General features: G+C 36.3%; 1 protein-coding gene across 15 annotated transcripts in view; it reads left to right on the top strand.

Annotated features, from left to right (window-relative positions):
* Positions 1-24538, top strand: part of LOC143256986 (catenin delta-2-like) — a 142189-nt gene that overhangs the window by 90688 nt on the left and 26963 nt on the right. For 14 of the 15 annotated variants that reach the window (XM_076514996.1, XM_076514998.1, XM_076515003.1 and 11 more), the window contains 4 exons: positions 19122-19308; positions 22416-22751; positions 23320-23586; positions 23974-24109. In XM_076514996.1, coding sequence (XP_076371111.1) covers positions 19122-19308; positions 22416-22751; positions 23320-23586; positions 23974-24109 — 926 coding nt within the window. The remainder of the gene's footprint in view (positions 1-19121; positions 19309-22415; positions 22752-23319; positions 23587-23973; positions 24110-24538) is intronic. The other variant, XM_076515001.1, reaches the window with a different exon arrangement.

Raw genomic sequence — 24538 nt, 5'->3', positions numbered from 1 at the left:
AATGCCATTTCTCTTGCCCTGAATCATATTGAAACTATGCAATATATGAATTGTACAGTCTGGACTGATTCACTCAGCTGTCTATCGGTCCTGACATCATTTCATGTTAGTTCCCACCCATCTATCTCTGTCCAGTTTTTTGGATACCAGGTCATGTTGGTATTTGTGGGAATGAGCTAACTGAGAGTGCTGCAAAGTCCATCTGCTCTGGCTCTATCACCACCGTACCAGTTCCAGACATGGATTATGGTCCAATTATCAAAATCTGACTACACACCAGTTGGTAGTCAAGCAGGAGTGAGCAACAAAATAATAAGCTTCTTCATATCAAGCCTTCTTTAGCTCTTTGGCCATGTTGTTTCTGTAAAGATCGAAGGGCGGAAGTTATTTTGGCTAGCCTATGCATTGGTCACAGTTTTTTAACTTACCACTTCCTTTTATCTGGTACTGATACACCAATGTGTGGTCTGTGTGGCACTCAGGTCACAATCGTATATATTTTATTATCATACCGTCATTACAACTATGAACAATGACGCCATTTTAAACATATTTTAAGGTAGGTTTGCCTTTGAAGTTAGCCAATGTCATAAGTGATACTGGCCACCTCACTCATATTTTTACATTTTTAGGAGCCATTGGTCTTTTTAACTTAATTTAAGATTTGTATTGGAAAATACACTGTTTTAGCATGATTTCTTTTACACATTTTAATTTTATTTTGACCTGAACCCAGGACCGGAAAGGCTAACTACAGATGACTGACAGCAAGTTTGAACTTAGTGCTTCAGTCTTCTTGGCAGGTCTTAATTGTACATATTTTACATATTTTTACCTTTATTTCCATATACCATTAGAATATATTACATCTTGTTTGGCATAGATAGTCTAGTAGCTTTGTGCCAATAAACATGAAATGCCTACCTACCTCTGGATTATCCAGTATCCATTCTCTCTTCACTTCAAACCAATTTTTCCTGGTAGTTGGACAAAGACAACATCCTGGGTGCTGTTGCTCTTCTTCATTCCTGGCTACATATATCAAGTTGGGGTGTATTGTGATGCCCAACAAATTTTGGGCTATTGGTGTTCAGTTGTGCCAAAATTTCATAATTTTTAGTACTTTGTTGTTTGCGAGGTAATGGATCATCTTCTACCAGCTCTAATGGGTGTAATGGTAATGATCTATTCCAACAATTCAACTGCTGTATCTTACATCACTTGGCAAGAGCCCTGATCCCTGTTTTCTTGTTTGGACCTTCTTTTCTGTGTTCACTGCCATCATATTCAGTTGCTGGCATGTTATATTCCAGGTACTTTCAGTATTATCATGAATTGTTTGTTCTATCCTGAGAAGATTCTCCCATAGAGTGGTTTCTGTGCCCACAATTATTCAGGTCACTGTGCTCTCAGTTAAGCATGCCAAAGCTAGACATCTTGTCACTCACTTGAATATCAGACTTCCTCTGTTCTGCCCCTGACATATATCTTTTGGCTTTGGTGTTAGATGCTCTCAGTCAGGATTGGAGGGATCTCTACATTTATACTTATCCTCCCAGAGTCCTTTCACATATCCAAACCCCTCTGTATCAAGTTCTTTTTGTGGCTTCATTCTGGCCTGTTCAACCATGGTTCTCATTACTTATACCTCTATAGTTGTCACCACTGTTTTGCCTTCCTTTCTTCCTGTCCCTCTTTCATAAACCTAATTTGACAGTGCATTATCCATCCATACCCACACTTCAGTTTCATACATGGATTTTGTCTGGTCCTTTGCAAGAGGTTCTAGATTTTCCACCTTAGTAACATTCCTCCATTCTTATTCAGTCTACTACTCTTCCATGTCAGTATATCAACATAAATGGCACTTTTTTCCATTGGTCTCTCCATCAAGGGTTTATTCATTCTTCACTCTCCATCCCCATCTCTCTGATTTCTTATCTGGTTTATCAACAATAGTTTTTCTATTCAATCATTGCCAGTTATTGAATGGCATTATCCTCTTTTATTTTTCCTGTTTCCATTGTCCTCCTCACCACACACTTACCAGATTTGGATCTTAATATTGTTTTCCATGTGCTATTCCTTTCTCCTTTTGAACCTTTAGCTTCCTGTTTCTTTTATCCCCTCTCTTTGAAAACCTGTTTCCTCCTGCTGTGAACCTGTGGTCATAAAAAGCCAGATATATTTACTCTAGATATCTCTTGTATCCTTTATCACAGCACTTATGTCCTTCTTTTACCTGGCCATCCCTTCCTTCTTAACTGCTTTTCATTGGGGTAATATCGCCTTTGCTTTAGTTTCCCTGCCTTTGATTTCCACTGTCAAGTTATGTTCTAAACTGAATGCCTCCCATGTCTGGTTAGGACTCTATGGTGTTATTTGACTCACATGGCTTCCTTCCATCACTATTATTTCAAATTATTTATTTATTTAAATTCTTCCATTTCCAGTGAACTTATTCTCGTTGCCCTAACTGATTGGATTTAATAATTCATTTACATGTATAGCCTATGCTGCCTTGTCTTTTTACACACATCAGTTCATCCATGAATGGCAGGTCTTTTACTTATATACTTTTCTTTTTCCAGAGGCATTATTGCACATATTTTTACTTCGCTCTGTGACAAATGGTGTCTGTCCAGATATACTGTTTCACAATCTGCACTGTATAACATATTAGGTCTATAATGTTCATAGTTTATTGCTTCATAAATTTGTTTGTGGTGGAACATTCAATCATAAACTAACACGAGTGAAGCAGAATGGGATTGATGTACGATCCTTCAATTGTATAAATCAGAAATGATTTGTATTTCAAACTTGGATTCTGCAGTCATTTATTTCGTTTTCTCCAGTGATGTGTTCCTCCAGACTCTTGAACGGATTTTTCTTCTTTCTCACAGTGGAGTATGAGAGTTCTTACCACTTATCAGCTCCAAATTGCTGGGATACTTACTTCCAGTTAGATTAGTGTAGGGTGGTGATAATATTTCCAGTGTTTATTATATGGCTATCCTCCTCTTACAGGTATGATGTTTATTTCTAGATGTTATTTGGTATGAATTAGATTTTTGCATTGCACAGTGGTTCATCTCTCCAACAGAAAACCCTCTTTCTTATCACTGCCTGAGTTTCAGTTGGAGGAGGACCAGCTATCATAAGTTTCACATGAGTGTAAGCTGAGACTCTCCTCCTACAAAGGAGTGGATCACACATTCTCAATGCTACATAATTATTAACTGGAATTGACTCTCTGTGTTGCACTTCCACCATCCTAACATCTTCCCCTTGGTGTGGATTCCTGTACCTTGTGAGGAAACCTCCCAGAGAAAGTTATTTTCTTTCAGTTTACCTCCTCTACGATCTAAACATCCACCCATGTGTTTGCCGTGCATGGTGACCCATGAAGGGGAGGAGAGGTTCCTCGTGGTCAAATGGTCAAACTCTAACATACCATTTTGGCCTTGAGTTTCTGTAGACAAGCATCTTTGAGGTGGTCCCTAGGGTCAATCGACTGACCCACTTGAGCTAGGGTCAGCCAAGTATTAATGTTGGATGTTCTCAACAGGTGTTGTAGACATTGTATCTGACGCTGGTGTTTGGGTATTATGCTAATGAAACTTTGGTGTTGCTGCAGTGTCCTTGTTTGGTATTGTAGTGCATCCCCTCGTAGGGCTCCATGATGGGTGGGGTCAATGGACACCGAAAACTTTTTTTTATTATGGATCCTCCAAATAAAAACTTAAATAAGATAGTGAAAAACAGTCCGTAGGTAAATGACCAGATGTTGAAGGTTCTGAGCAGCAGTCTTCGACATCTGTAACACCTGTACCTCATTTTCTTATATTCTCTTCCAGACAAATTTTATGGCAAATGTCTACTCTTTTATTCAGAATGGACGAGAGGGACTTGCTGGTTCTCCAGAGTCTGTTAAAAAACGTTGTTCTGGTGACATATCAATGGGGGGAACATCCACATCTTACATTCAAAGGTGATTGGGAATATATCCATTGAGGTTACTCTCCATGCTGCTTTAAATTCATAATGAGGAGTCAGTGTTGAGAGGGATTTGAAGAACATCCTCAAGTCAGAGATTATTGCTGTTTTCTCCATCCAAGGTGTTTGTGCAATCATATGTATTTCCACTCACAAAGATGGAATTATGATGCCGACCAATGTCCTCATACAAACATTTACATCACTACATCCCCCTGCTACCATCAAGGCAGGTTATCTTAATTGCAAGGTATGGCCATACATTCCAAACCCTCTCAGATGTTTCCAGTGTCAGCTGTTCAGTCACTCGAATACATCATGTCGTGTTTCCTTGATGTGTGCTCATTGTGGTGGCATGGACCTCGATGCTTATGAGTATGAAACAGGCTTTCATTGCATTAATTGCAATGGTTCTCACCCATCTTGCTTTCATTCTTGCCCTAAGTGGTTGGAAGAAAAAGGTGCAACATTTGAAGACGATTCAGAACGTTACTTACCCTGAATCTCGAAAGTTAATGTCCACCACTTTATCTCAGACATATGGTACTGCATTTCATTCCATACAACACTGAGAGTGTTCTCAAAAGAATTGTTCTCAAACCATATGAAAAGTCTTTTGACCTCCGTGGTTAAAAACAGTTGATGGATCAACTTCAACATACATCTCTGTCCCCAACATATATTCCAGGAAGCCCCAAGATCCACTTCCTTTGGTTTGTGTATGGGCATTTCTTTGGGTACATCTTTTCCCACCCAAAGATGCAAAACAATCATTTATTCACGTCTCATTCACTGTAATCCTCTTGCAACAACAAAGACCTTCTGATTCAACCCAGGGCAGAATTCGCAGATGTTTAAAGACCTCTTTCCAATAAAGACAACAAAAAAAGACGTGGTCACAAACAGTAGAGATATCCATCCAATTCATCCACACTTAAATAAAAAGGTTCACCTCAATACAATGGAACTGTTGAGTTTTATGTTATAATCTGGATGACATTAAAGAACTGATTGCTTCCAACCATCATGTATGCCTTTCCTTACAGGAAACATTTCTGAAACCTTCTGATACAGTTACCTTTTAGCAATATTCTTTGTACAGAAATGGCAGGCTATATGATGGACAAGTGCAGGGAGGGGTGGCACTGTTAGTTGTTCAGCATGTGCCTACTTTGTCTTTGCAACTCGACACACCCTTGGAGGTCGTAGCCATCCATGTTTCTTTGGATCGTACCATCACTGTTTGTTCTCTCTATCTGTTGCCTGAAAAACCTATGAACAATTAATCCTTGATGCTTGTATTGAACAGTTGCCATTTCTCTTTTTAATCCTGGGGGACTTTAATGGACACAATACACTCTGGGGAGGTACTGATATTGATGGGAGGGGTTGCTCTATAGTGTATGCTCTCAGATCACAGCCTTTTCCATTTCAATACTGGTTCTTATACTTACTTTCATGCACCTAGTCAGTCCTTTACTGCTCTTGATCTCTCAGTTTGCTCCCCTTCACTATTCTCCCACTTTTCATGGAAGGTTGACAATAACCCAAGAGACAGTGATCATTTTCCTATGATATTGAGAGAGACTGGCCTTGGTCTATGCCACCCAACCCACATGTCCTGATGGAAGTTGGATCAAGCAAACTGGCTCTCTTTTACTGCTCTCACAGAACTTGATCCTGTCATCATCTGTAAGCCATCAACAGATAAGTGTGTGGCAGCAGTGACTGATTGTATTATATATGTAGCTTCTCAGTATATTCCTAAAACCTCGACATATTTTCCACGATATCCTTATCTGTGGTAGAATCCTGCCTGCCACATAGCACAGAAGGCTCAAATACAGGACTGGGATACTGATAATGTACACTACAAAATGCTGCGCCATCTACCTCCTGCTTCTCATGCTATTCTGCTGATTGTTTTAACTGGATCTGGTAGGAGAATGTTTGTCCTGATGCCTGATGCTGGACTATTGTCCTACCATTCTTTACATCTGGGAAGGATCCCAAGAATCCTTCAAACTACTGCCCAATTGCTTTGATGAGCTGTTCCTGTAAGACCTCAGAGAGGATGGTTAATGCTTGTCTTGTTTGGTTACTCGAATCAAACAACCTCCTCTTGCCCATAAGTGTGGGTTCCGACGACAGCATTCTACAATGGACCACCTGATTCGACTTGAAACATCAATCAAAGAAGCCTTTTTCAAATGACAACATCTTGTATTAATATTCTTTGACATTGAGAAGGCTTATAATACTACATGTCAGTATGACATTTTTGAGACCTCCAATTTTACGGGTAATGTGGTAATTTGTCCATTTTTATTTAAAAAATTTTAATGGATAAGCAATTCCAAGTTTATGTAGGTTCAACACTTTCTCGTTCTTTTCTACAGGCATGTGTTTTGAGTACCACACTTTTCAGTATAAAGATTGATGCCATCACTAAACAATTCCCTCTTTCTGTTGCAAACAAACTCTATATTGACAACTTTCACATTTCACGTCAGTCGTCAAACATGAAGTATATTAAGCGGCAGCTAGAGTGCCATCAATCGTTTACTGAAGTGGACCACAGCAAACAGCTTTAACTTCTCTCTCTCTCTGAAACCATTTGCATGCACTTTTGTTGCCAACAGGGTGTTCACCCTAATCCTGAACTCCATATTGGTGAAGTCGTGCTACCTGTGGTCCCTGGGACAAAGTTCTTGGGGCTTATCTTTGACCGTAAGCTGACCTTTATACCACATATCAAGCACGTATGGGTCAAATGTACAAGAGCACTGAACATCCTCCGTGTTTTCTCTTCTACCACTTGAGGAGCGGATTGATATTCTATGTTAAAGATATATCGTGCTATTATTCGATCAAAACTAGACTATGGGTTACTGGTCTGTCAGACTGTGGCTCTGCCAGGACCTCGGGCTTGAAGATGCTGGATACTGTTCATCATCAGGGACTTTGTTTCTGCACCAGGGTTTTCTGCACTTCCCCAATTCAGAGCTTATATACAGTTTCATGAACCTGCTCTACACCTCTGCTGTTTGCAATATTCTTTACTGTATGCTCCAGAACTTCAATCCTTACCACAGCATCCCATCTGGGCTTTATTTTCCTTCCCCTGTTTGCCATGATTTTTCAGAACTGACGATCTGCCATTATTTCTTTTGGCCTTCGTATCCAGGCACAGTTGAATAAATTGGATGACATTGCTTTATCCACTGGTCAGCCCATCCCACCATGGCTTATTACAGTCCCAAAACTCCCCCGCTGGTACAGCGATAATTCTACGGATTTACAACGCTAAAATCAAGGGTTCAATTCCTTTCGGTAGACTCAGCAGATAGCCCGATATGGCTTTGCTACAAGAAAACACACACAAACACACAGTCCCAAAATTTGACCTATATTTAAGTCATCTGAGAAAATTAGATTCTTCTGATTGGAAGTATTGTTTTTTTTTTATGCCGAACATCTTTCGAACCATCTTTCCATTCTCATTTATACAGATGTTTTGGAATTAGGTAACTCTGTGGGTTCTGCCATGGTTTGTCGTGGTTCAGTGGTTATGCACAGAATCCCTCTACAGCCTCTGTGTTCACTGCTGAACTGTATGCCATTTATCTTGCTCTGGATCACATAGTAATTAAGCAAAACTCAAATTGCACTATTTATACTGACTCGCTTAGTTCTCTACTGGCCATGGAATTGCTTCACTTTAGTTCTCACCCTGTTCTTGCCAATATTCAAAACCGACTAGTCTATTTCTCTTTAGCTTCTACTTCAATCCAGTTTTTCGGGATACCAGGTCATGTTGGTATTCGCTGGAACAGGCTCGCTGACACCACAGCTAAATCTATCTGCTATAGCACTATCACTGCTTTGCCTGTTCCATACATGGACTATGTACCTGTATTCATGGCTCAGCTCCATGCCAGTTGGCAGTCGACAGTGAGCAATGTGAAAACAAATTTTTCCAAATAAAACCCTCTGTTGGACTTTAGCTGTCTTGCTTCCATATGGATCATAAAGATGAAGTTGTCCTAACTAGACTATGCATTGGTCGCAATTTTTTAACTTGTCATTTCATTTTATGTGGAACTGACGCACCAATGTGTAGTCTGTATGACACTCAGATCACAATAAGCTACAATTTACTGTCTTGCCATTGTTATGACTCTCAATGACGGCACCATTTTAAATATGTTTTGTTCCAAAGTTTATCCATAGTGTTGAATAGTGCCTTTGGTGACACTGTCCATCTTACAAATGTTTTTAGTATTTTCAAAGTCATTGGCCTTTTTAACGCTAGGCCCGGCATGGCCTAGCGCGTTAAGGCGTGCGCTTCGTAATCTGAGGGTCGCGGGTTCGCGCCCGAGTCGCGCCAAACATGCTCGCCCTCCCAGCCGTGGGGGCGTTATAAATTCGGTCAATCCCACTATTCGTTGGTAAAAGAGTAGCCCAAGAGTTGGCGGTGGGTGGTGATGACTAGCTGCCTTCCCTCTAGTCTTACACTGCTAAATTAGGGACGTCTAGCACAGATAGCCCTCGAGTAGCTTTGTGCGAAATTCCAAAACAAACAAACATTTTAACGCTATTTAAGTTTTTAATTTATAAATCAGTCCTGATTTTAATATGATTCCTTTTTAAGAATTAAAGTATAACTAGTTTGATGTGGAGTTTCAAAATGGCCATAACATCAAATAACTTGAAATAAGGACTGTAAAGGCCAACTGCAGGTGTCTAACAATGATGTTTGAACTTACCCTTCAGTCTTCTTGGCAAGTTATGATAATTAAAATTATGTTACAGAAGGCCCTTTACAACTTGTATCACTTTAGTTTCTCTCTCACTAGATATAAAAATTGGTTTTAATGCTATTTATGTTTTTAATTCAAACATTAAACATTGTTTTGTTTTACGTCGATTCCTTTTTACGAATTGTAATAATTTTACTTTAATTTTAACTCTTTACTGGATGTTTGGCACATATAACCTAGTTGCTTTGTGCCATAAAACTTCAAACCAACCAACCAATCCTACCATCTTCCTATATGTCTGGTCATATCCATATTTCACCTTGTTCCATCATTCCATTTGTTGTATGGAGGGTACAAGTTTATGTTGGATATGCATACGTACTAGCTTGAGTTGTTAGAACAGAAGTTTCTTATTCTCTTCTGGTTCCTTGGTCTGAGGTGAATAGCAGTAAGCTCACCTACTGTGGACCAGATAATATAATCCTGGTACTGCCTGTTGCCCTGGTGTGATCAGGTGATTAAGGCACTCGACTCGTAATTTGAGGGTCGCAGGTTTGAATCCTTGTCACATCAAACATACTCGCCCTTTCAACCATAGGAGTATTATAATGTGATGGTCAATCCTACTCTTAATTGGTGGTGATGACTAGCTGCCTTCCCTCTAGTATTACACTGCAAAATTAAAGATGACTAGTGCAGATAGCCCTTGTGTAGCTTTGTGCAAAATACAAAACAAACCAAACCAAATACTGCCTGTTTTGGACTGGAGTTGTCCTCTCATTTATAGTCTGATGTGCTTTAGCCTCTATACACCAAGGGAAATTCCATTTTTGACACCTTCATATACAAGCAAAAATTATGCCTGGTTCAGATGTGATGCAGTCCATTCACAAATGTGTATAAATATAGAGTTAGCACACCCAGTGGGTGCTCTTCAGATGCCTTCTGAAGGAACTCGTATAAGTAATTTTGCAATATATTTCCAGTATGGTACATGACCTCCTCTCACATAAATAGCTATTGTCTTTCAGTGCTGCCCTGTTTATTCTAATAACTTTTTATGCATATCACAAACTATTTACCTCCTCTGTTGGAATTGACTCATTCCCATGCATCTCTCATGCAAGTCATTATGCAACAGTCTTCTGCCAATAAGAGTACAACACACTTTCGTTATCCATGTAACTCCCTCTATTTAAGTATACTTATGACTTCTTATTTGTCAGTGTTCGTGTTAGTGCTCAGACATTTTATACTTGTGTTTTTTGTGCTTCACATTTGTAAACTTAATCATTCTAGCTCTGAAGTGGATATCTTTATTAATAATTAATGGTTATATTGCTGAGGCCTTTTGATTTAAATTCATTTTCTAGCCTTTATTAATCTTTTTTTCTCACACATTTGCATATGTTCATCAAACATTTTTGTTTCATTCATAATTTGAAATTCATTCTGAATTTAATGTTACCACTTGGGGTATCACTCTTTCTACAAGAACTTTTTCACAGGCTGCAAGTAAGGGTGAAATATTGTTGGATTTATCAATGAATATCTGTCAAATATTTTATCATTATATGGGTCAACCACCTTCTCCTGAGATTACGCCATTTCATTCTGAACAAGCTGAACCTGTTTGGGCTGATAAAAGGTGTGATAGCTTTTTTGCACCATGAGCTTTTGCTACATCTTCTTATGCCTCACTTTTGAAGTTATCTAGGCCTAATATAACATTTTTAGACATGATTTTTCAGGTATGTTATGTTTGTTTTCTATTTCCCTTATTTCCTATGATTTCCATCTTTCTGTTGCATGATATTTCATCCTCTACTTATTTAGTTTTTCCACCCTCCATAGATGTTATGGTTCATGCTGAGCATTTTGCTTTGCAATTTGTTGAAAGTGTCAGCATGCCTTAGCCTATGTTGTTCAATGGTAAGCAAACTGTCATGCCTTTGTCTTACTCTTACTTCATTCTACAGTTTTTATCTACCATCCATCTTCTTTCTGAGGTAATATGCTGAGATTCTGAGGGGTTTTGATGAGACAGCCTTTCTCTTATTACTTCCATGTTGCCTTGTTTGTTATCTTCATCTCTTGCTTTACACATATGGTTTATCTGTTGTTGAGATCTTATTGTTCATAATGTGGCCTTGTTCTGGGATTTTAACCACCCACTTATCTCAGGGATTTACATATGACTCATTTGCATTGGTAGTATGTTTTTGACCATGCACCTGAGTCTTTGGAATCATGTGTGGAATCTGTGCATTAACACTCGGTTCTTTCTTCATTGGTTGCTCCTTTGGCATAGTTGGAACCACAATTAGATCATATCCCTATTTCTCATCTTATTCATTATCAGTCCTCACCTGTTTTTCATTTCTTCCTTTTATTCAACATTGATGGTCATGATGCTAGCAATGTCAGTGACTACACAGTGGGTTCCAGTCTGGTGAAAGCTTCATTTTACAAATTCCTTCTTCTTTGGCAATCATTTGGAACTGATCAGTAAGTTGTTTGGATTTTATCAGAGAGACTTCTTTCCATTTCCTTCTCTTCCCTCAAGATCTCATCACTAGCAAGAATCTGTTACAGGTTGTACAAGATCTTTTGTCTCAACAGGCAATTGAACATGTTTATTATCTTTCTCCAGGTTTTTTTATTCTAGACTGTTTGTTGTATCCAAGAAGACCTGAAATTGGCAGCTTGTAATAGTCTTGTCTCATCTCAATCAATTTCTCAGTCTCTCCCCTTTATCCAGGTTTATGGACAACCAAGATGGATGTCACAAATACTTACTTGCATATCCCAATATTTCGACAGTCATGACAATATATTTGGTTTGTTCATTGTGGGGAGATTTATTAATTTTTCACACTATCTTTTGGTCTTTTTTTCAACCTTATATGTTTTTTGTTGAGTGGTCCAAGTATTTGCTTGTGACCTACCTGTTCTCAGGTTGCATTTTTATTACTATATGAATGACTGGCTAATGTTAGCTCGTTCTGGCTCAGGAAGGGTCATTAATCAAATTAGAGAAGTCATTCCTTCAACCTACCTAACACTTGATCCATTTAGTGCTTTTAAAAACCACCTTAGTGGGCCCCAACCTTCTCCTCTATGACTTTGTTCATTGGAGCTGTCAGTTTTCCATGCTCTCAATGCTCCCTCTTTTACAGCTTGCAAAGTTCTTTAACTCTGTGGAATGTGGTCTTCCATGGCATTCCTTATTCCCTTAGGTCATGCTTCTAAGTGGGCTTTTCATGGCCAGTGGAATTTTGCACAGGATCCTTTGAAGGCAATTTTTTACCCTTCCTTTTGCTCTAGTCAACAATTCACAGTGGTGGCTGGATAGGACCCATATAATAGCAGTTGTCCTGCTTCTTCCTCCTCATCAAAATTTACATATTTTTGTGGATGTATCCCTTCAGAGATGGGGATTGGTTGATTAACAGGCTTCAGTTTGTTAGTCTATGAGTAAGAGGTCTTATTATATCAACACCGTGGAGGTTCTAGCCATAAATTGAGCTTTGGTTCATTTCTTAAACCTGGCCAGACATTGTCTCATAATGATTAATTCTGACAATTCTAAAGTGGTTGCTTACCTCAATCACCATGTTGACATCTGTTTTTGATTCATATATTTTCATTCATGGGATCTTATTTTTTAGGCCCACATCTAAGATATTCATATCAATGTGTTATGTTCTAGGTGCTTTCAATCTTGTTGCACATTATTTTTCCCATTCAGACAAAATCTATCTGATCCTCTTGTTTACCAATGGCTTTGACTTTAATACGTTACTCCTCATATAGATGCTTTTGCCACATTCCTCAACCATAAATTACCTATGTTTTGGTTCCTGGTCCCTCATCTTTTTGCTCTGGCTGTCAGTACTTTCAGTTTATGTCTATTCTCCCATTCGATTTCTGGGTGATTTCAATCAACCATACCATGATTGTTCCTTACCAGCATAGCCAAGATTTCTGCAGCCTCTCCATCTCCATATTATCCCTCCACTATCTTTTTCTCTGTCTCTCTCCATTCTTCATAAACCTCAGTCACCAGTACTTCATTCAGTTTTCTTGTCCTCAGTTTTTAGGCTTGGTTTCTATCCAGTTTTAGCTTGTGCCAATGAGTAGTTTTGTTTTTGGCTATTTCATTCATCTTTCCTTCATAGAAATTTATCAGTGTAACTGGAATATTTTCCATTGTTGGTCACAGGGTCAAGGGTTTCCAGCTCATCAGCCCATTGTTCATTGTATTGTGGATTTTTTATTTGGCATTTTGTCGAGGGTCTTCTATATCATTGATCTCTGGTTATCAGGCAGCCTTGCTTCACAACTTTCATTTTTCTCAATGCCATAGTATATTTACTTTTCCTATGCTTTCCTTGTTCATACATTCTTTCCAAATTCATTGTCCTTGCAACATACTACCCTCTGGCCTGGGATGTTAATTTGATCCTTTATTGTCTCATATTGCTTCTCTTTGAATGCTTGCCATGCACTCCTCATTTTACTTTTCTCTTAAGACTTATTTCCTTCTTCTCTTAGCTTGTGGATGTCAGCAGTCTGATTTATTTGTCATCAATGTTTGATGTACTCTATGTCATCCTATATGTATTCTCCTTTATCAGGATCCTTTTTTCCTCTTCAAAACTCTGTACATGATTTTTCTCCTTCCACTCTCACCAATTGGATTTGGCTTTTGATTCAAATAGCTTATTTCTCTATATCTTCTTTCTCCCATACTTAGTTATAGGTGTCTTCTCATAGTATTCACTACCTTAACTTTTCTCTGGCATCTCATCTTTGTTGTCCACTGAAAGAAATTTTTCAATCAGGCATGTGAACTACCCCAAATATGTTCATCTCTCACTATTTGTACAGGACCGTAGTTTCTTCATCTTTGGGCAATCATCTTCCACTGCTTGTCATTCTTCAGAATTTAGTGTGATTTTAACTTGGTAAATGTTTTTATTCTTCTTTATTTTATTTTCAGGGACATTATTTCCCTTGTTATTATTATTCCTCATTATTTTGATCCAATTCTGTAGCAAATGATGTCACACAAAAATTTCTTAACTGTTCTAATCCACATTGTCAAGTCATTTTGCTTTGCATATTATAATTACCTGGCTACACAATGCAGACTGCTGATATGGGGTGTTCCAAAGGATTACTGGTAGGTATATCCTCACAATATCATTGTTTCATAAATTTTCCCATCCTACCATGCTTTATATTCAATAAATTGATATGATTTGCTCTAAAAAATGGGTTTGTGGTCATTCAATTCACTGTCTTAGGTGTTGATATTCCTCAAGCCTCTCCACCACATTTTGCACCCATTCTCGTCTGTTTTTTCTTTTATTCACATGTTTCCAGTTCAAAAGTCTGGGTGTTTTAGATTCCCTCCGATATCTTGAACTTGAGGTCAAGATGGTATGATCTTTTCCCCACCCATGCCAAGTGGCTGGGTTTTGGATTGCTGGTGATATTATCCTCTTTCCTACTTTCACATAGATTTTGGTACCCAGAGACTGGGTTTTAGATTGTAGTTGAATTACCAATGGTATGATGCACATCCTGCCCCCGTGTGTATGTCAGTTCCCATGGCATGGATTTTGGTTGTATTTGACTTGCTATGACTATTAGCACATCCATTGCTTTACCCACCTTTATATTTTAGAGTATTGAGTTTCAAAAAATTGCATTGTTTGGTTCACTGTTAAGCCATACTTCTCTCTCACTTGGATATGCTCCTCTGTTTTTCCACCCCCATCTATGATATCCTTCTCAAATAAGCAAGGAATATGCCTGATTCAGAAATGGTGCAGTCCTCCATGTGAGATATTTGAATCTGTCTCTCTGATCTAAAGGGGTATCCTTCAGGTGCTTTCAAAGGATGTTTTTTGTTCCCTTTCACCATTCCCTCCACCTATTTAATGTGGAATTCTAGCTATTTATGGATTTAGAGTTAATGTAAGATATCAGGAGCTTTAAATTTCCTATATTAAAAATGTATATCTGATGGGCATTTACCTCCCTTCATACTTCCCACCCTTCTTCCCTACTGAACACTGGTGCTTCCAATTGTTGCCAAAACTCAAAGTGATAGTTAGATAGAATTCAACCACAAGTTTCTCAGCAATAACCAAACATAAAAATGAAACTCAAAATAACACAAACAAGTTGGTATTTATTCATCATTTGATCATTATGTAGGATAATTGGAATAAGAAGATCTAAAAATCTACATCAAGTGAACAATACTTCTTATGAGAAAATGTAACTAAGATCATCAAAAGTTCAGTTATTTAAGAAAGCCAATGTTAAAAATTAGGATTTGAGATTGTATTTGATTTTATTTGTTTTGAATTTTCATGCAAAGCTATACAAGGGCTATCTGCTCATCATACTTGAACGGACCTTGTTGAGTGCTTAGTAAAACGTTTAGTTTTACATATTTTTATGGTATCTAATATTAGGTATAACAAATAAAAATTTACAAAGGGGCCATTTTTGTCCACCCCTATGTGTATAGCAAAGTCTATTATTAAACACTTACTCAGAGATGCCAACCATTACGATTTAAGTGTAACCATTACGATTTTGGTGTATACATTACGACTATACGCTCATACAGACAAATATTACAACTTGTTGCAACTCCCAAATTATTATATATTATATAGGCCTATACAATAAAGTGATAAATTGTTCCCCCAGAGCTTGAAGGGGTGAAAAGAAAATTTCTAGTGAGATACAACTAAATTTTGATAATAAATAAAAGACATAGTCCAAATGGCTACTTGCGATAATCATGTTTGTGCTTAAAATAATAAAAAACATTTATAACTCCGACGTCTACCAATAGTTTGAGTGTGGTGCTTCTCCATACTGGGTATCTGAGGGAATCCATAGTTATGTCATCAGTGCTTATCAGCCAATCATCGCTCGTGTAAATGGGTATTTCTCGTTTTCTCAGTGCCATAGAAACACCAATGCGATCGTTCACAAGATGAAAAAAAAAAGAGGCCTCGTTCACCAGCTTGTCTTGTTTATGGCAAATCTAAAAGGACTAAAACTGTGAATCAAACATTTAGAAAAGTGTATAGTGCAAAATATCTGGTCATTGCATCAAAAGTCAGTGTCAGTCATGCGTTTTGTACAGTTTGTCACATTGATTTTTCTGTGGCGCATGGCAGGATAAACGATTGTTCCAGACATACATAATCGGCATCTCACCAACAAAAGGCTGAAGCAAAGACAAAAACGATGCAGATAATGACATTTATCTGTAAAAATTCAGAATATGAAACCATAAATGCAGAAGTGATGTTCATGTAATTCGTCATTGGTCATAATTTACCCCTAGCTGTAGCCGATAATGCAGGACATATATTAAAAAAAAATGTTCCCAGACTCTGATATAGTGCAAAAATATGGCTGTGCTAGGACCAGAACTACAGCCATTGTACAAATGTTGGGTTGTAAAGATGACAAAATGATTTCAAGCATACTTACTAACAATGTTTACAGTTTAGCCACAGATGGATCCACAGACATGGTTGACTCAAAACTGTATCCAGTGGTTGTACGATATCTTGACCCTTTGCTTTGAAAAATTGTTAGTTCTCTTTTGACAATGGTGGAATGGAAAGAAGCTTCAACAGGAGAGAATATTTCCAAGCTTTTGGACCACGAACTGACAAAGAGGAAAATTCCATGGGAAAACTCTCTTAGTTTTTCTTCAGACAATGTCTCAGTTATGTCTGGTATAGGTAAAGGTGTGACGGGACACATCACAAAATGACAGCCTAGCATTTACTTCATGAGCTGTGCCTGTCACCTCATGAATATTGCTGCCAAGAAAGCTTCCAGAGAACTGCCCTGCCCAGTTTCTGATATATTGATAGATATCTACTATTATCTGGACAAAAGTGCTAGCAGAAAACAACATTTTAAAGAGTTTCAAGGATTGTATGACAAAGAAACAAGAAAAATTCTACAACTTGTTAACACAAGATGGCTATCACTTGGGGTGTGCCTCAACAGAATATTGGACATGTGGAAGTCATTGAAGAAGTGTTTTCACTATGTAAAGGAAAAACTAGATTCAAAAGGATCTAAACATGCAGCTCAGTCAGGCAGCAAGACTTTAACAGTCAGGATATCCTTTCAGCCACACAGGGACAGAGTCAAGACACCCTCTCAGCCACACAGGGACACAGTCAAGACACCCTCTCAGCCACACAGGGACGCAGTCAAGACACCCTCTCAGCCACACAGGGACGCAGTCAAGACATCCTCTCATCCACACAGGGATGCAGTCAAGACATTCTCTCAGCCACACAGGGACACAAGACAGCAGTCTCCAAAAGCAGACAAAGAAACATTTGATATAACTCAATATATGTTTAGGCAGTTTGATCTTGAACTAAAGAAGAGACAATCAATGAAAAAAGAGAAGAATACGAAAGCTAGCAAGAAAGTAACCAAGAAAAGTTATGCATAGAGCAAGTTAGATAAGTTAACAGTTTTGTTGGACAACAAAATGAACTTGTTATTTTGTCTTTTTCTTTAGTCTGCAATTCCTCTATTTGAGCAAGCCAATTTGTTATTCCAAAGAGAAGAACCTTGCATACACATTATGCATAGAACTCTGATTACACAAGTTTAAAATATACTTGTCAGATACATCAAGCTAGAATATCTTGAAGGCAACATCACTGAACTTGACTATAACAATGAATCCTTACACAAGTCTGATGAGGCAGTTTCTATTGGAAATGCTGCCAAGGAATACATTGTTAAATATGAAAAGGACCTGGATCTGATCAGCTTCTACACCAGTATCAAGAAATACTATATTGCAGCTACAAATTACGTGATGAAACATTTCCCTCTAAATGATGAACTTCTGATTCACGCAGAGGTTGCTGATCCAAAACTGAAAGTCAGAAAATATTTCTCTTCTCTATGCTTCTTCACAGACAGGTATCCTGTCTGAGCACGACACTATTGATAAGTTGGAAGGGCAATATTTGAACTATCAAATTGATACTTTCTCAGAAACTGTCCTTTAGTTGAATGTTGACAAGTTTTGGGTTCAGCTGTGTTCAGTTAAGGATGGAAATGACAACCAGATGTATGACATTCTTTGTAGGGTTATGCTTGGAATTCTTACAATCTTCCATTCTAATGCTGACAATGAAAGGATATTTAGTTTAGTGACTAAAAACAAAAGCAAGTTCAGACTAAACTTGAGCACCTCAGTTTTGAACAGTATTACAACACACAAGATGTGTATGCAGTCAAATGGACAATGTTGTTATAACTCCCAACCATCCAGAGACATTCTCATGAAAGCAAAGGCTGCAACAGCTGCAAAACTATTACAATAAGTGTCATAAACATGATATAAACTAGTCCTTACACAAAGGCTTTTTCTGCTTACTGTTTGTGCATATTCAATATTGTTTTTCCAGTATGTTTGTTACTCTGAACTAAATGAAGGACATAATTTCAAAATAATTTTTTTAAATTTATTTATAAAATACACAAAACACAGTCATAAATGAGCAATCTATAGCAGTAATAAATAATAATAGTTATAATAATAATATAATAATAAACAACTTAGAGACATTGGTCAGGCCTAGTAGCTGCAAATGATAAAGGGCTCTGTCTACAATCATTACACTCAGTTATTTGAAATAGTTGACATCTCTGCTTACTATTTCATGTGTTGAAGCATATTTATAAACAGCATTGTTTTATCATAGATACATGGGCTGTAAAACACATACAAGTGAGCCAGTTATGCTGGAATACATTGCTGTGAAACACATTCGCACTAGTTCAGCTAACCGAAGTTGGTTGTGAGACATATTTAAATAAATCAGTAATGCTGAATAGGTTGCTTTGAAATACATTTTGTTGACAAGTGTTTCAACTCACTGGGATGAGCTGTAAAAACTTATTTTAGTATATGACACATTAGCACTTAAGTACAAGAAACTGGATTAGTTATACACATCAGTAATTCAAGTGCTTGAATTAAGTGATATGGGTTCTCAATATATTTACTCTAATAAGCAAAGTATTATTCAGCATTGCTCATACCAAATATCTTTTTATATTGGACTTTATTACTGTAAATTTTAGAACTTTAGTTACAGGCTTCCTTTTAAAATTACATACATGTAATTTTCTTTTCATAGTTTATAAATTTTTAATATTGTTGTACAAAAACTTTATCTGTGGATATACATAACTAAAATTGTATTTAGATGACTGTATGTGATTAGAATGATCTCACTGGATTTTTTTATTCTATGATTTTTGTAGATAAAATCTATTTCCGGGAACAAGGTGATTGGTAGTCATCCTATTAGACGTCTGAGTACAGAATCACCATCTGTAGATTATTCACTATACAGTAGTGGACATGAAACTTCTCATCCACCTGAATATGTTAGCTATTCCTATAATTCTCAACAAGAGGGATCTCAATATTACAATCCCTATTGTGTTGGTAAGTATTTTTGTCTATCACTGTAAAATATAGCTTCCATCAATTCTAATTAATTAGTCATTCATAACATTATTAATATAATTTTATTATTATCTTTTTTACAACTGAGATAAAAATAACCAGAAAAAATTTCCATAGGGTTTATATTTTCATATGGAAAAAAGTAAGACATATACATCATCCTTTTTGATATATTTTAAAACTAGGAGAGAATAAAAAACATTGTAATATGTAACCAGGCAGATTTTAAAAAATTCCTTTACATAAGATAATTATATCTTTAAAATTATTTGTTGTAGGGGGATTTCATTTCATGCCAGGGACATTGAGAACCATATGTATTGTTCAGAAAAGTTTGGAAGTGACATAGAATGTTTTAAAAACTTTCATAGTAATTTTCTCTCAGAATATCAAACTTAACTCACAAAAAAGCTACTGGAAGCATCATCTTGTTTGGACTGAAGGTTGGCAATTAATTTGATTAACTAATGTAACTTACCTATAAGTATTAAAAAATCTATTAATATCATGTAGAATAACTGATTAATTGAAATCACGATTAAATTTACTATTAATGTGAAATTAATGTTAGAGATTATTATTATTTTTTATTATTCCAACTATTCAGTGATTTAAATATTGCCATTACGATTTTTCATTATTATTTTCAACTAATTCCAATTTGTTCAGCTTAATCTGATAATGCATGAATCACAAAAATAATCATCTAATCAAAGTTAGGTTTTCTGATTATTCCAACAAGCCAAGTAATCAAAATGTTATCATTATGTTTATTTCTTCCTAAACACAAAGCTAAACTATTGGCTATCTGTCCATTGTAGGTATCAGACCTAATTTTTAGTTGTTGTTGTTTTTTTTTGTTTTTTTAGCCATCTCATAGAAGTATAAATTATTTGTTGAATGTAATTGTTTAATGAGACTGGTGATTAATTAATTTGCAAATTCCACTAATCATCTAGTACTAGTCTGGAAAGTGCTCAACGATTTTTGCAATATGCCAAACTTTGACATACAGTATCAAAATCACCAACCTTGTGTTGTTGAAAGAAGAGAAATAAAAAAGCAATGCTAATGTGCAAGGAAAGTGTTTTATAAAGATACTTATATTTACACCTATAAGGTTTTGAAATATGCTTTACTACATTCAGTGTATACTAAATAAACTGTACAATTAAATGTGCATCTGATTAAATTTGTTCCCTCAGGAAAATTAGTATTTTGATATGTTTGATATATAAAGTTTCCTTTATAATCACTTCATATGTGTGAATGTTAACACTATGTAACACAAATTTGTTCCTAGATAGTATGTGTTATTTCTTAATTGCCTATGTTGTAAAAGTACAGAAAATGATCATAATTCCCTTTAAACTTTGCTTTTGTGACCTGGATAATGATATTTAGAAATTAACCTATTTTCTATGTAAAACGGGAAATTTGCACATTTTCATTTATATAAGGTCTGAATAAAATAGCATATGAAACAAGATTTACATGTATTTATACTACAGGTATACAAAAATGTTTAGAAGTGAGTAGTTTTTTATGATTTGCAACTGTAATATAAATCACTTTCATGTATCAGCCCCCAAATACAGTCTTCCATCATGTTTTTGTCATATGCTCCTTGGTATTGGCATTGAAAGTCCAGTATATCTTGTTGAAGTGCTCACCTTTCTCCTCTGAGTATGCTCCCACGTTCTCCTTGAATTTATCAAGATGAGCTTGAAAAATGTTGGTGACACTTCCTTTAACTTGCAACTTGCACATTTTCATCTAACAAATCCCATTCCTTGAGCCTAGATGTCAAAAGCTTGGCATTTGACTTTCTTAGACCAAGATCTCTGAGGTCTCTTTGGTTTGGGTAGTATGGGTTTCTCTCACAAGTTGCACCTCTAAAATTGTAATCTAGGTCTTCAATGTCTACCTTCTCTTCTGATTTGCTGCTCTCTTCTGAAGATGTCTGCTTTCTCTCTGGCAGAGTGGATACAGGGAGCTCAGGACAATGTCGCACTGGGGCAATGAATGATGAAAGGTCCAGACACATGATAGCAGATGCATTCTTGCTAGCCCGTTTGGAAGGGTCCACCATGCAGAAGTAGCAATTGCTTGAGTGATCAGTGGGTTCATGCCAAATTCTTGGAATAGTGAACTTCATGGCTCTCTTTTCCCCTCTGTACCATCTTGCAACAGAGCAAAATAAAATTATTCTGAAGAATAAATTTATTTCATCTACAATTAATGTGTAAGAGGTTCATGCAAAATATTTTATATGTAATATTTTTTCTATACTATTGGAAATTAAAACAATAAAAAGGTCTAAAATTGATATAATATAAAATCTTACTATTAAAGCAAGCAAAATTTGTAATTCTTACCTTATAGAGTTTTTTTTGCAGTGTTTGCAGGTAAAATGAGGTCTCCAGGGTTTGTCTTGATCCCCAACAGGCATGCAAAAATATGCTTTGTAGGCTTCACACATTTTAGCAGATACTGTCACAGAATACTTTTTTGCTCTTGCCTTGATATATTGGCCACATACATAGCAGAATGTATCTAGAGAATGCTTGCAACTTCTTGATGCTATCTCTGATAAAGTCAGATAGGTCTATGTGTTCAATTAGGCAGCTGGAACTAAACTGAAGTGGTGAGCCCCTGTATATATAATACTATGGAAAGTTTTGGAAAATTCTCGTAGTTCTACAACATTCCTGAATATTCTTATAAGTTCAAGAATATTCTCCATCAGCTATTCAGCATTGAATCTACCAGGAATGTTTTAGAAAGTAGGTAAATTTCAAAATTTCATTACCCAGGTCACAAAAGCAAAGTTTGAAGAGAAAAATAGGTCTTTTTCATTTACTTTAGGCATAAACAATTGGGAAATAAAATTTGCTGCCCAGAAACAAGAAAAAGTAAAAATTTTGTTACATAGTGTAATTAATGATACTGTATTACTCAAATATTTGTTAGTCTTTTTAAATCTTTTTATCTCAGTTAATACAAATTTATAATAACAGCATAATTCATGTTTGTTTTAAAAAAGAAGTGTTTATAACTCCTTTGATGCTGTTTTTGATGACCAGGTCAAATTACCAGCCCCATTGGTCAGATACCAGCACAAAGCTACCACCCTGGATTTGGACTCTATGATAGAACACCATCCCCAGGACCTGTAAGAAATTGTGAGACTTACCCTGAAACAAGTGGACAAGGTCTTTCCAAGTATGGTTATCACGACTTTCCTGCACAACCTCCCTCCCCTCCATCAGGGGCATCAGAGTCTCCTCCTCCTCCTCGCAGATTAGTGGCCCAAAATCCCCATCTATCTCAACCAGAATACAACCACAGACCTGTAGGGTATAATGAACTTAGTGGCTCTGTGCTAACTTCATCTAGAGGAGGATACCAAGACAAATATGGTGAAATTCATTTATCAGTTCAGTCTAGAAGAAAAAGATTTGATAAAACTTTTCAGTTGTTTGCCTAGTAAAAAATTGGCTTTATGCAAAAATAGATATATGTATAAATGAATGTATAAATTATAAATTACTTTACATATATTTGACTTGTAAATGTTAATAATGTTTGTTTTTAGCATTGAATAATTTAGTTGAAACATTCCCAAAGAAATAGTGTTTCAGATTTTATATCAACATAGTTAATTTGAATTAAACAAGTTTTGGTAAACAATTTTACTTGTTAAAAGTTTTATTAAAAGCCATTTAACTATAAAATTAAGATCAGATAGAAATTTTGCTAAAGTTAGTTTAAATATTCAGCATTTTTATAGAATCATTTTTAATCATAGGTATATATATTAAAGTATTATTTTATTTAAATCTGTGTTAACATGCATTCATTATTTATATTTTTGTAGCAAATCTTTTGCCAAGCTTGTATATGAAATTTAGTTAATACCATACCAATGCTTTTGATTTAAATTTTTAGTTGAGATAAAACCAACAGGTTTCTGTAATACTTTTCCAGGTTCCCATGAATACTCAGGAACTCACTTAAATCCTACTTCACCAGGTTACAACTCCTATGAGACTGCTTCTCCACCTCAGGGGTACTTAGACAGAAGGCCTAGCTATGATGACCGACCTCCCACGCAAGGTACACCTAACCACCTTCCACGTCCCTATTCCACAATACCAAGGACATCATTCCTAGAGGGGGAAGAAAAAAGTCTTCCACCTCAAATGCATCATCGCTCTCCACTTCAGCAACCTCCAGTAGAGTATGAAACAGAAGGTAAGATAATTATTTTCATCTTGAAGGGAACAACAAATACACAAACAAAAGGAGCAAGAAAATACTAAATTAGCATTGGTTTAAGCGTGAAATCATTGTCCACCTTCATTATTGTTGTATAAAAAATATGTTATCTTTGTAGTGAAAACATTTTTGTCTAGTATGCACTTAAATTACAAGTTCTACTTAATTAATTTTCTTTAGAATACTTTGAATTTGAAGAACCATACTGAGCACTTTTATCCTTACTGGAATTATCTAAATTAGTTTATTCATCATATTAAAATTCCTACCTAACAAATTAAGTGTATAAAAAATATATATATATATTCCCTGATAATACTTACTTACTTCACTTTAATGTTTTATAATTCATTTTGAGAACAGATGTACGATGGAGAGATCCAGATCTTCATGAAGTCATAGAATTTTTGGGCCATCCAAACAATGTGATACAAGCAAATGCTGCTGGTTATCTCCAACATCTTTGTTATAATGATGATCACATGAAACAGAAAACTAGGCAAGTATACCCCTATTACAGGAATTTAAATTATATAATTATTCTAAAATTATTTTAAACATAATCACTTAAATGCATAGAGAAAACAGTCAATGAATGTAAGAAAATGGCCTATCTTTCTTTTGAATAGGGCTAGGTGTGCTCTTGTGATTAGTGCACCAGACTGTACATCATAGAGTCCATGGTTTGTGCTCTGTTGCAACAAAATCATGCTCCATGGGTGTATTATGAGAGTGAATGTAAAATTCTATTACTGATTTAGAGTGACCAAATAAAATAGACAGTGAGTGCTATTGGTTATCTGCTTTACCTTAAGTGTATCAGCTCAAAATTAAAGAAAGTTATGTGCAGATAGCCCTTATATAAGTTTGTGCAAGTTGTTTTGAATAAGCATTGTAACCCCAAGTATTGCTCAACACAGAAATTTTC

The sequence above is a fragment of the Tachypleus tridentatus genome, chromosome 7, assembly GCF_004210375.1.
Source record: "Tachypleus tridentatus isolate NWPU-2018 chromosome 7, ASM421037v1, whole genome shotgun sequence".
NCBI lineage: Eukaryota > Metazoa > Arthropoda > Merostomata > Xiphosura > Limulidae > Tachypleus > Tachypleus tridentatus.
This window is presented reverse-complemented; position numbering and strand designations above follow the sequence as displayed.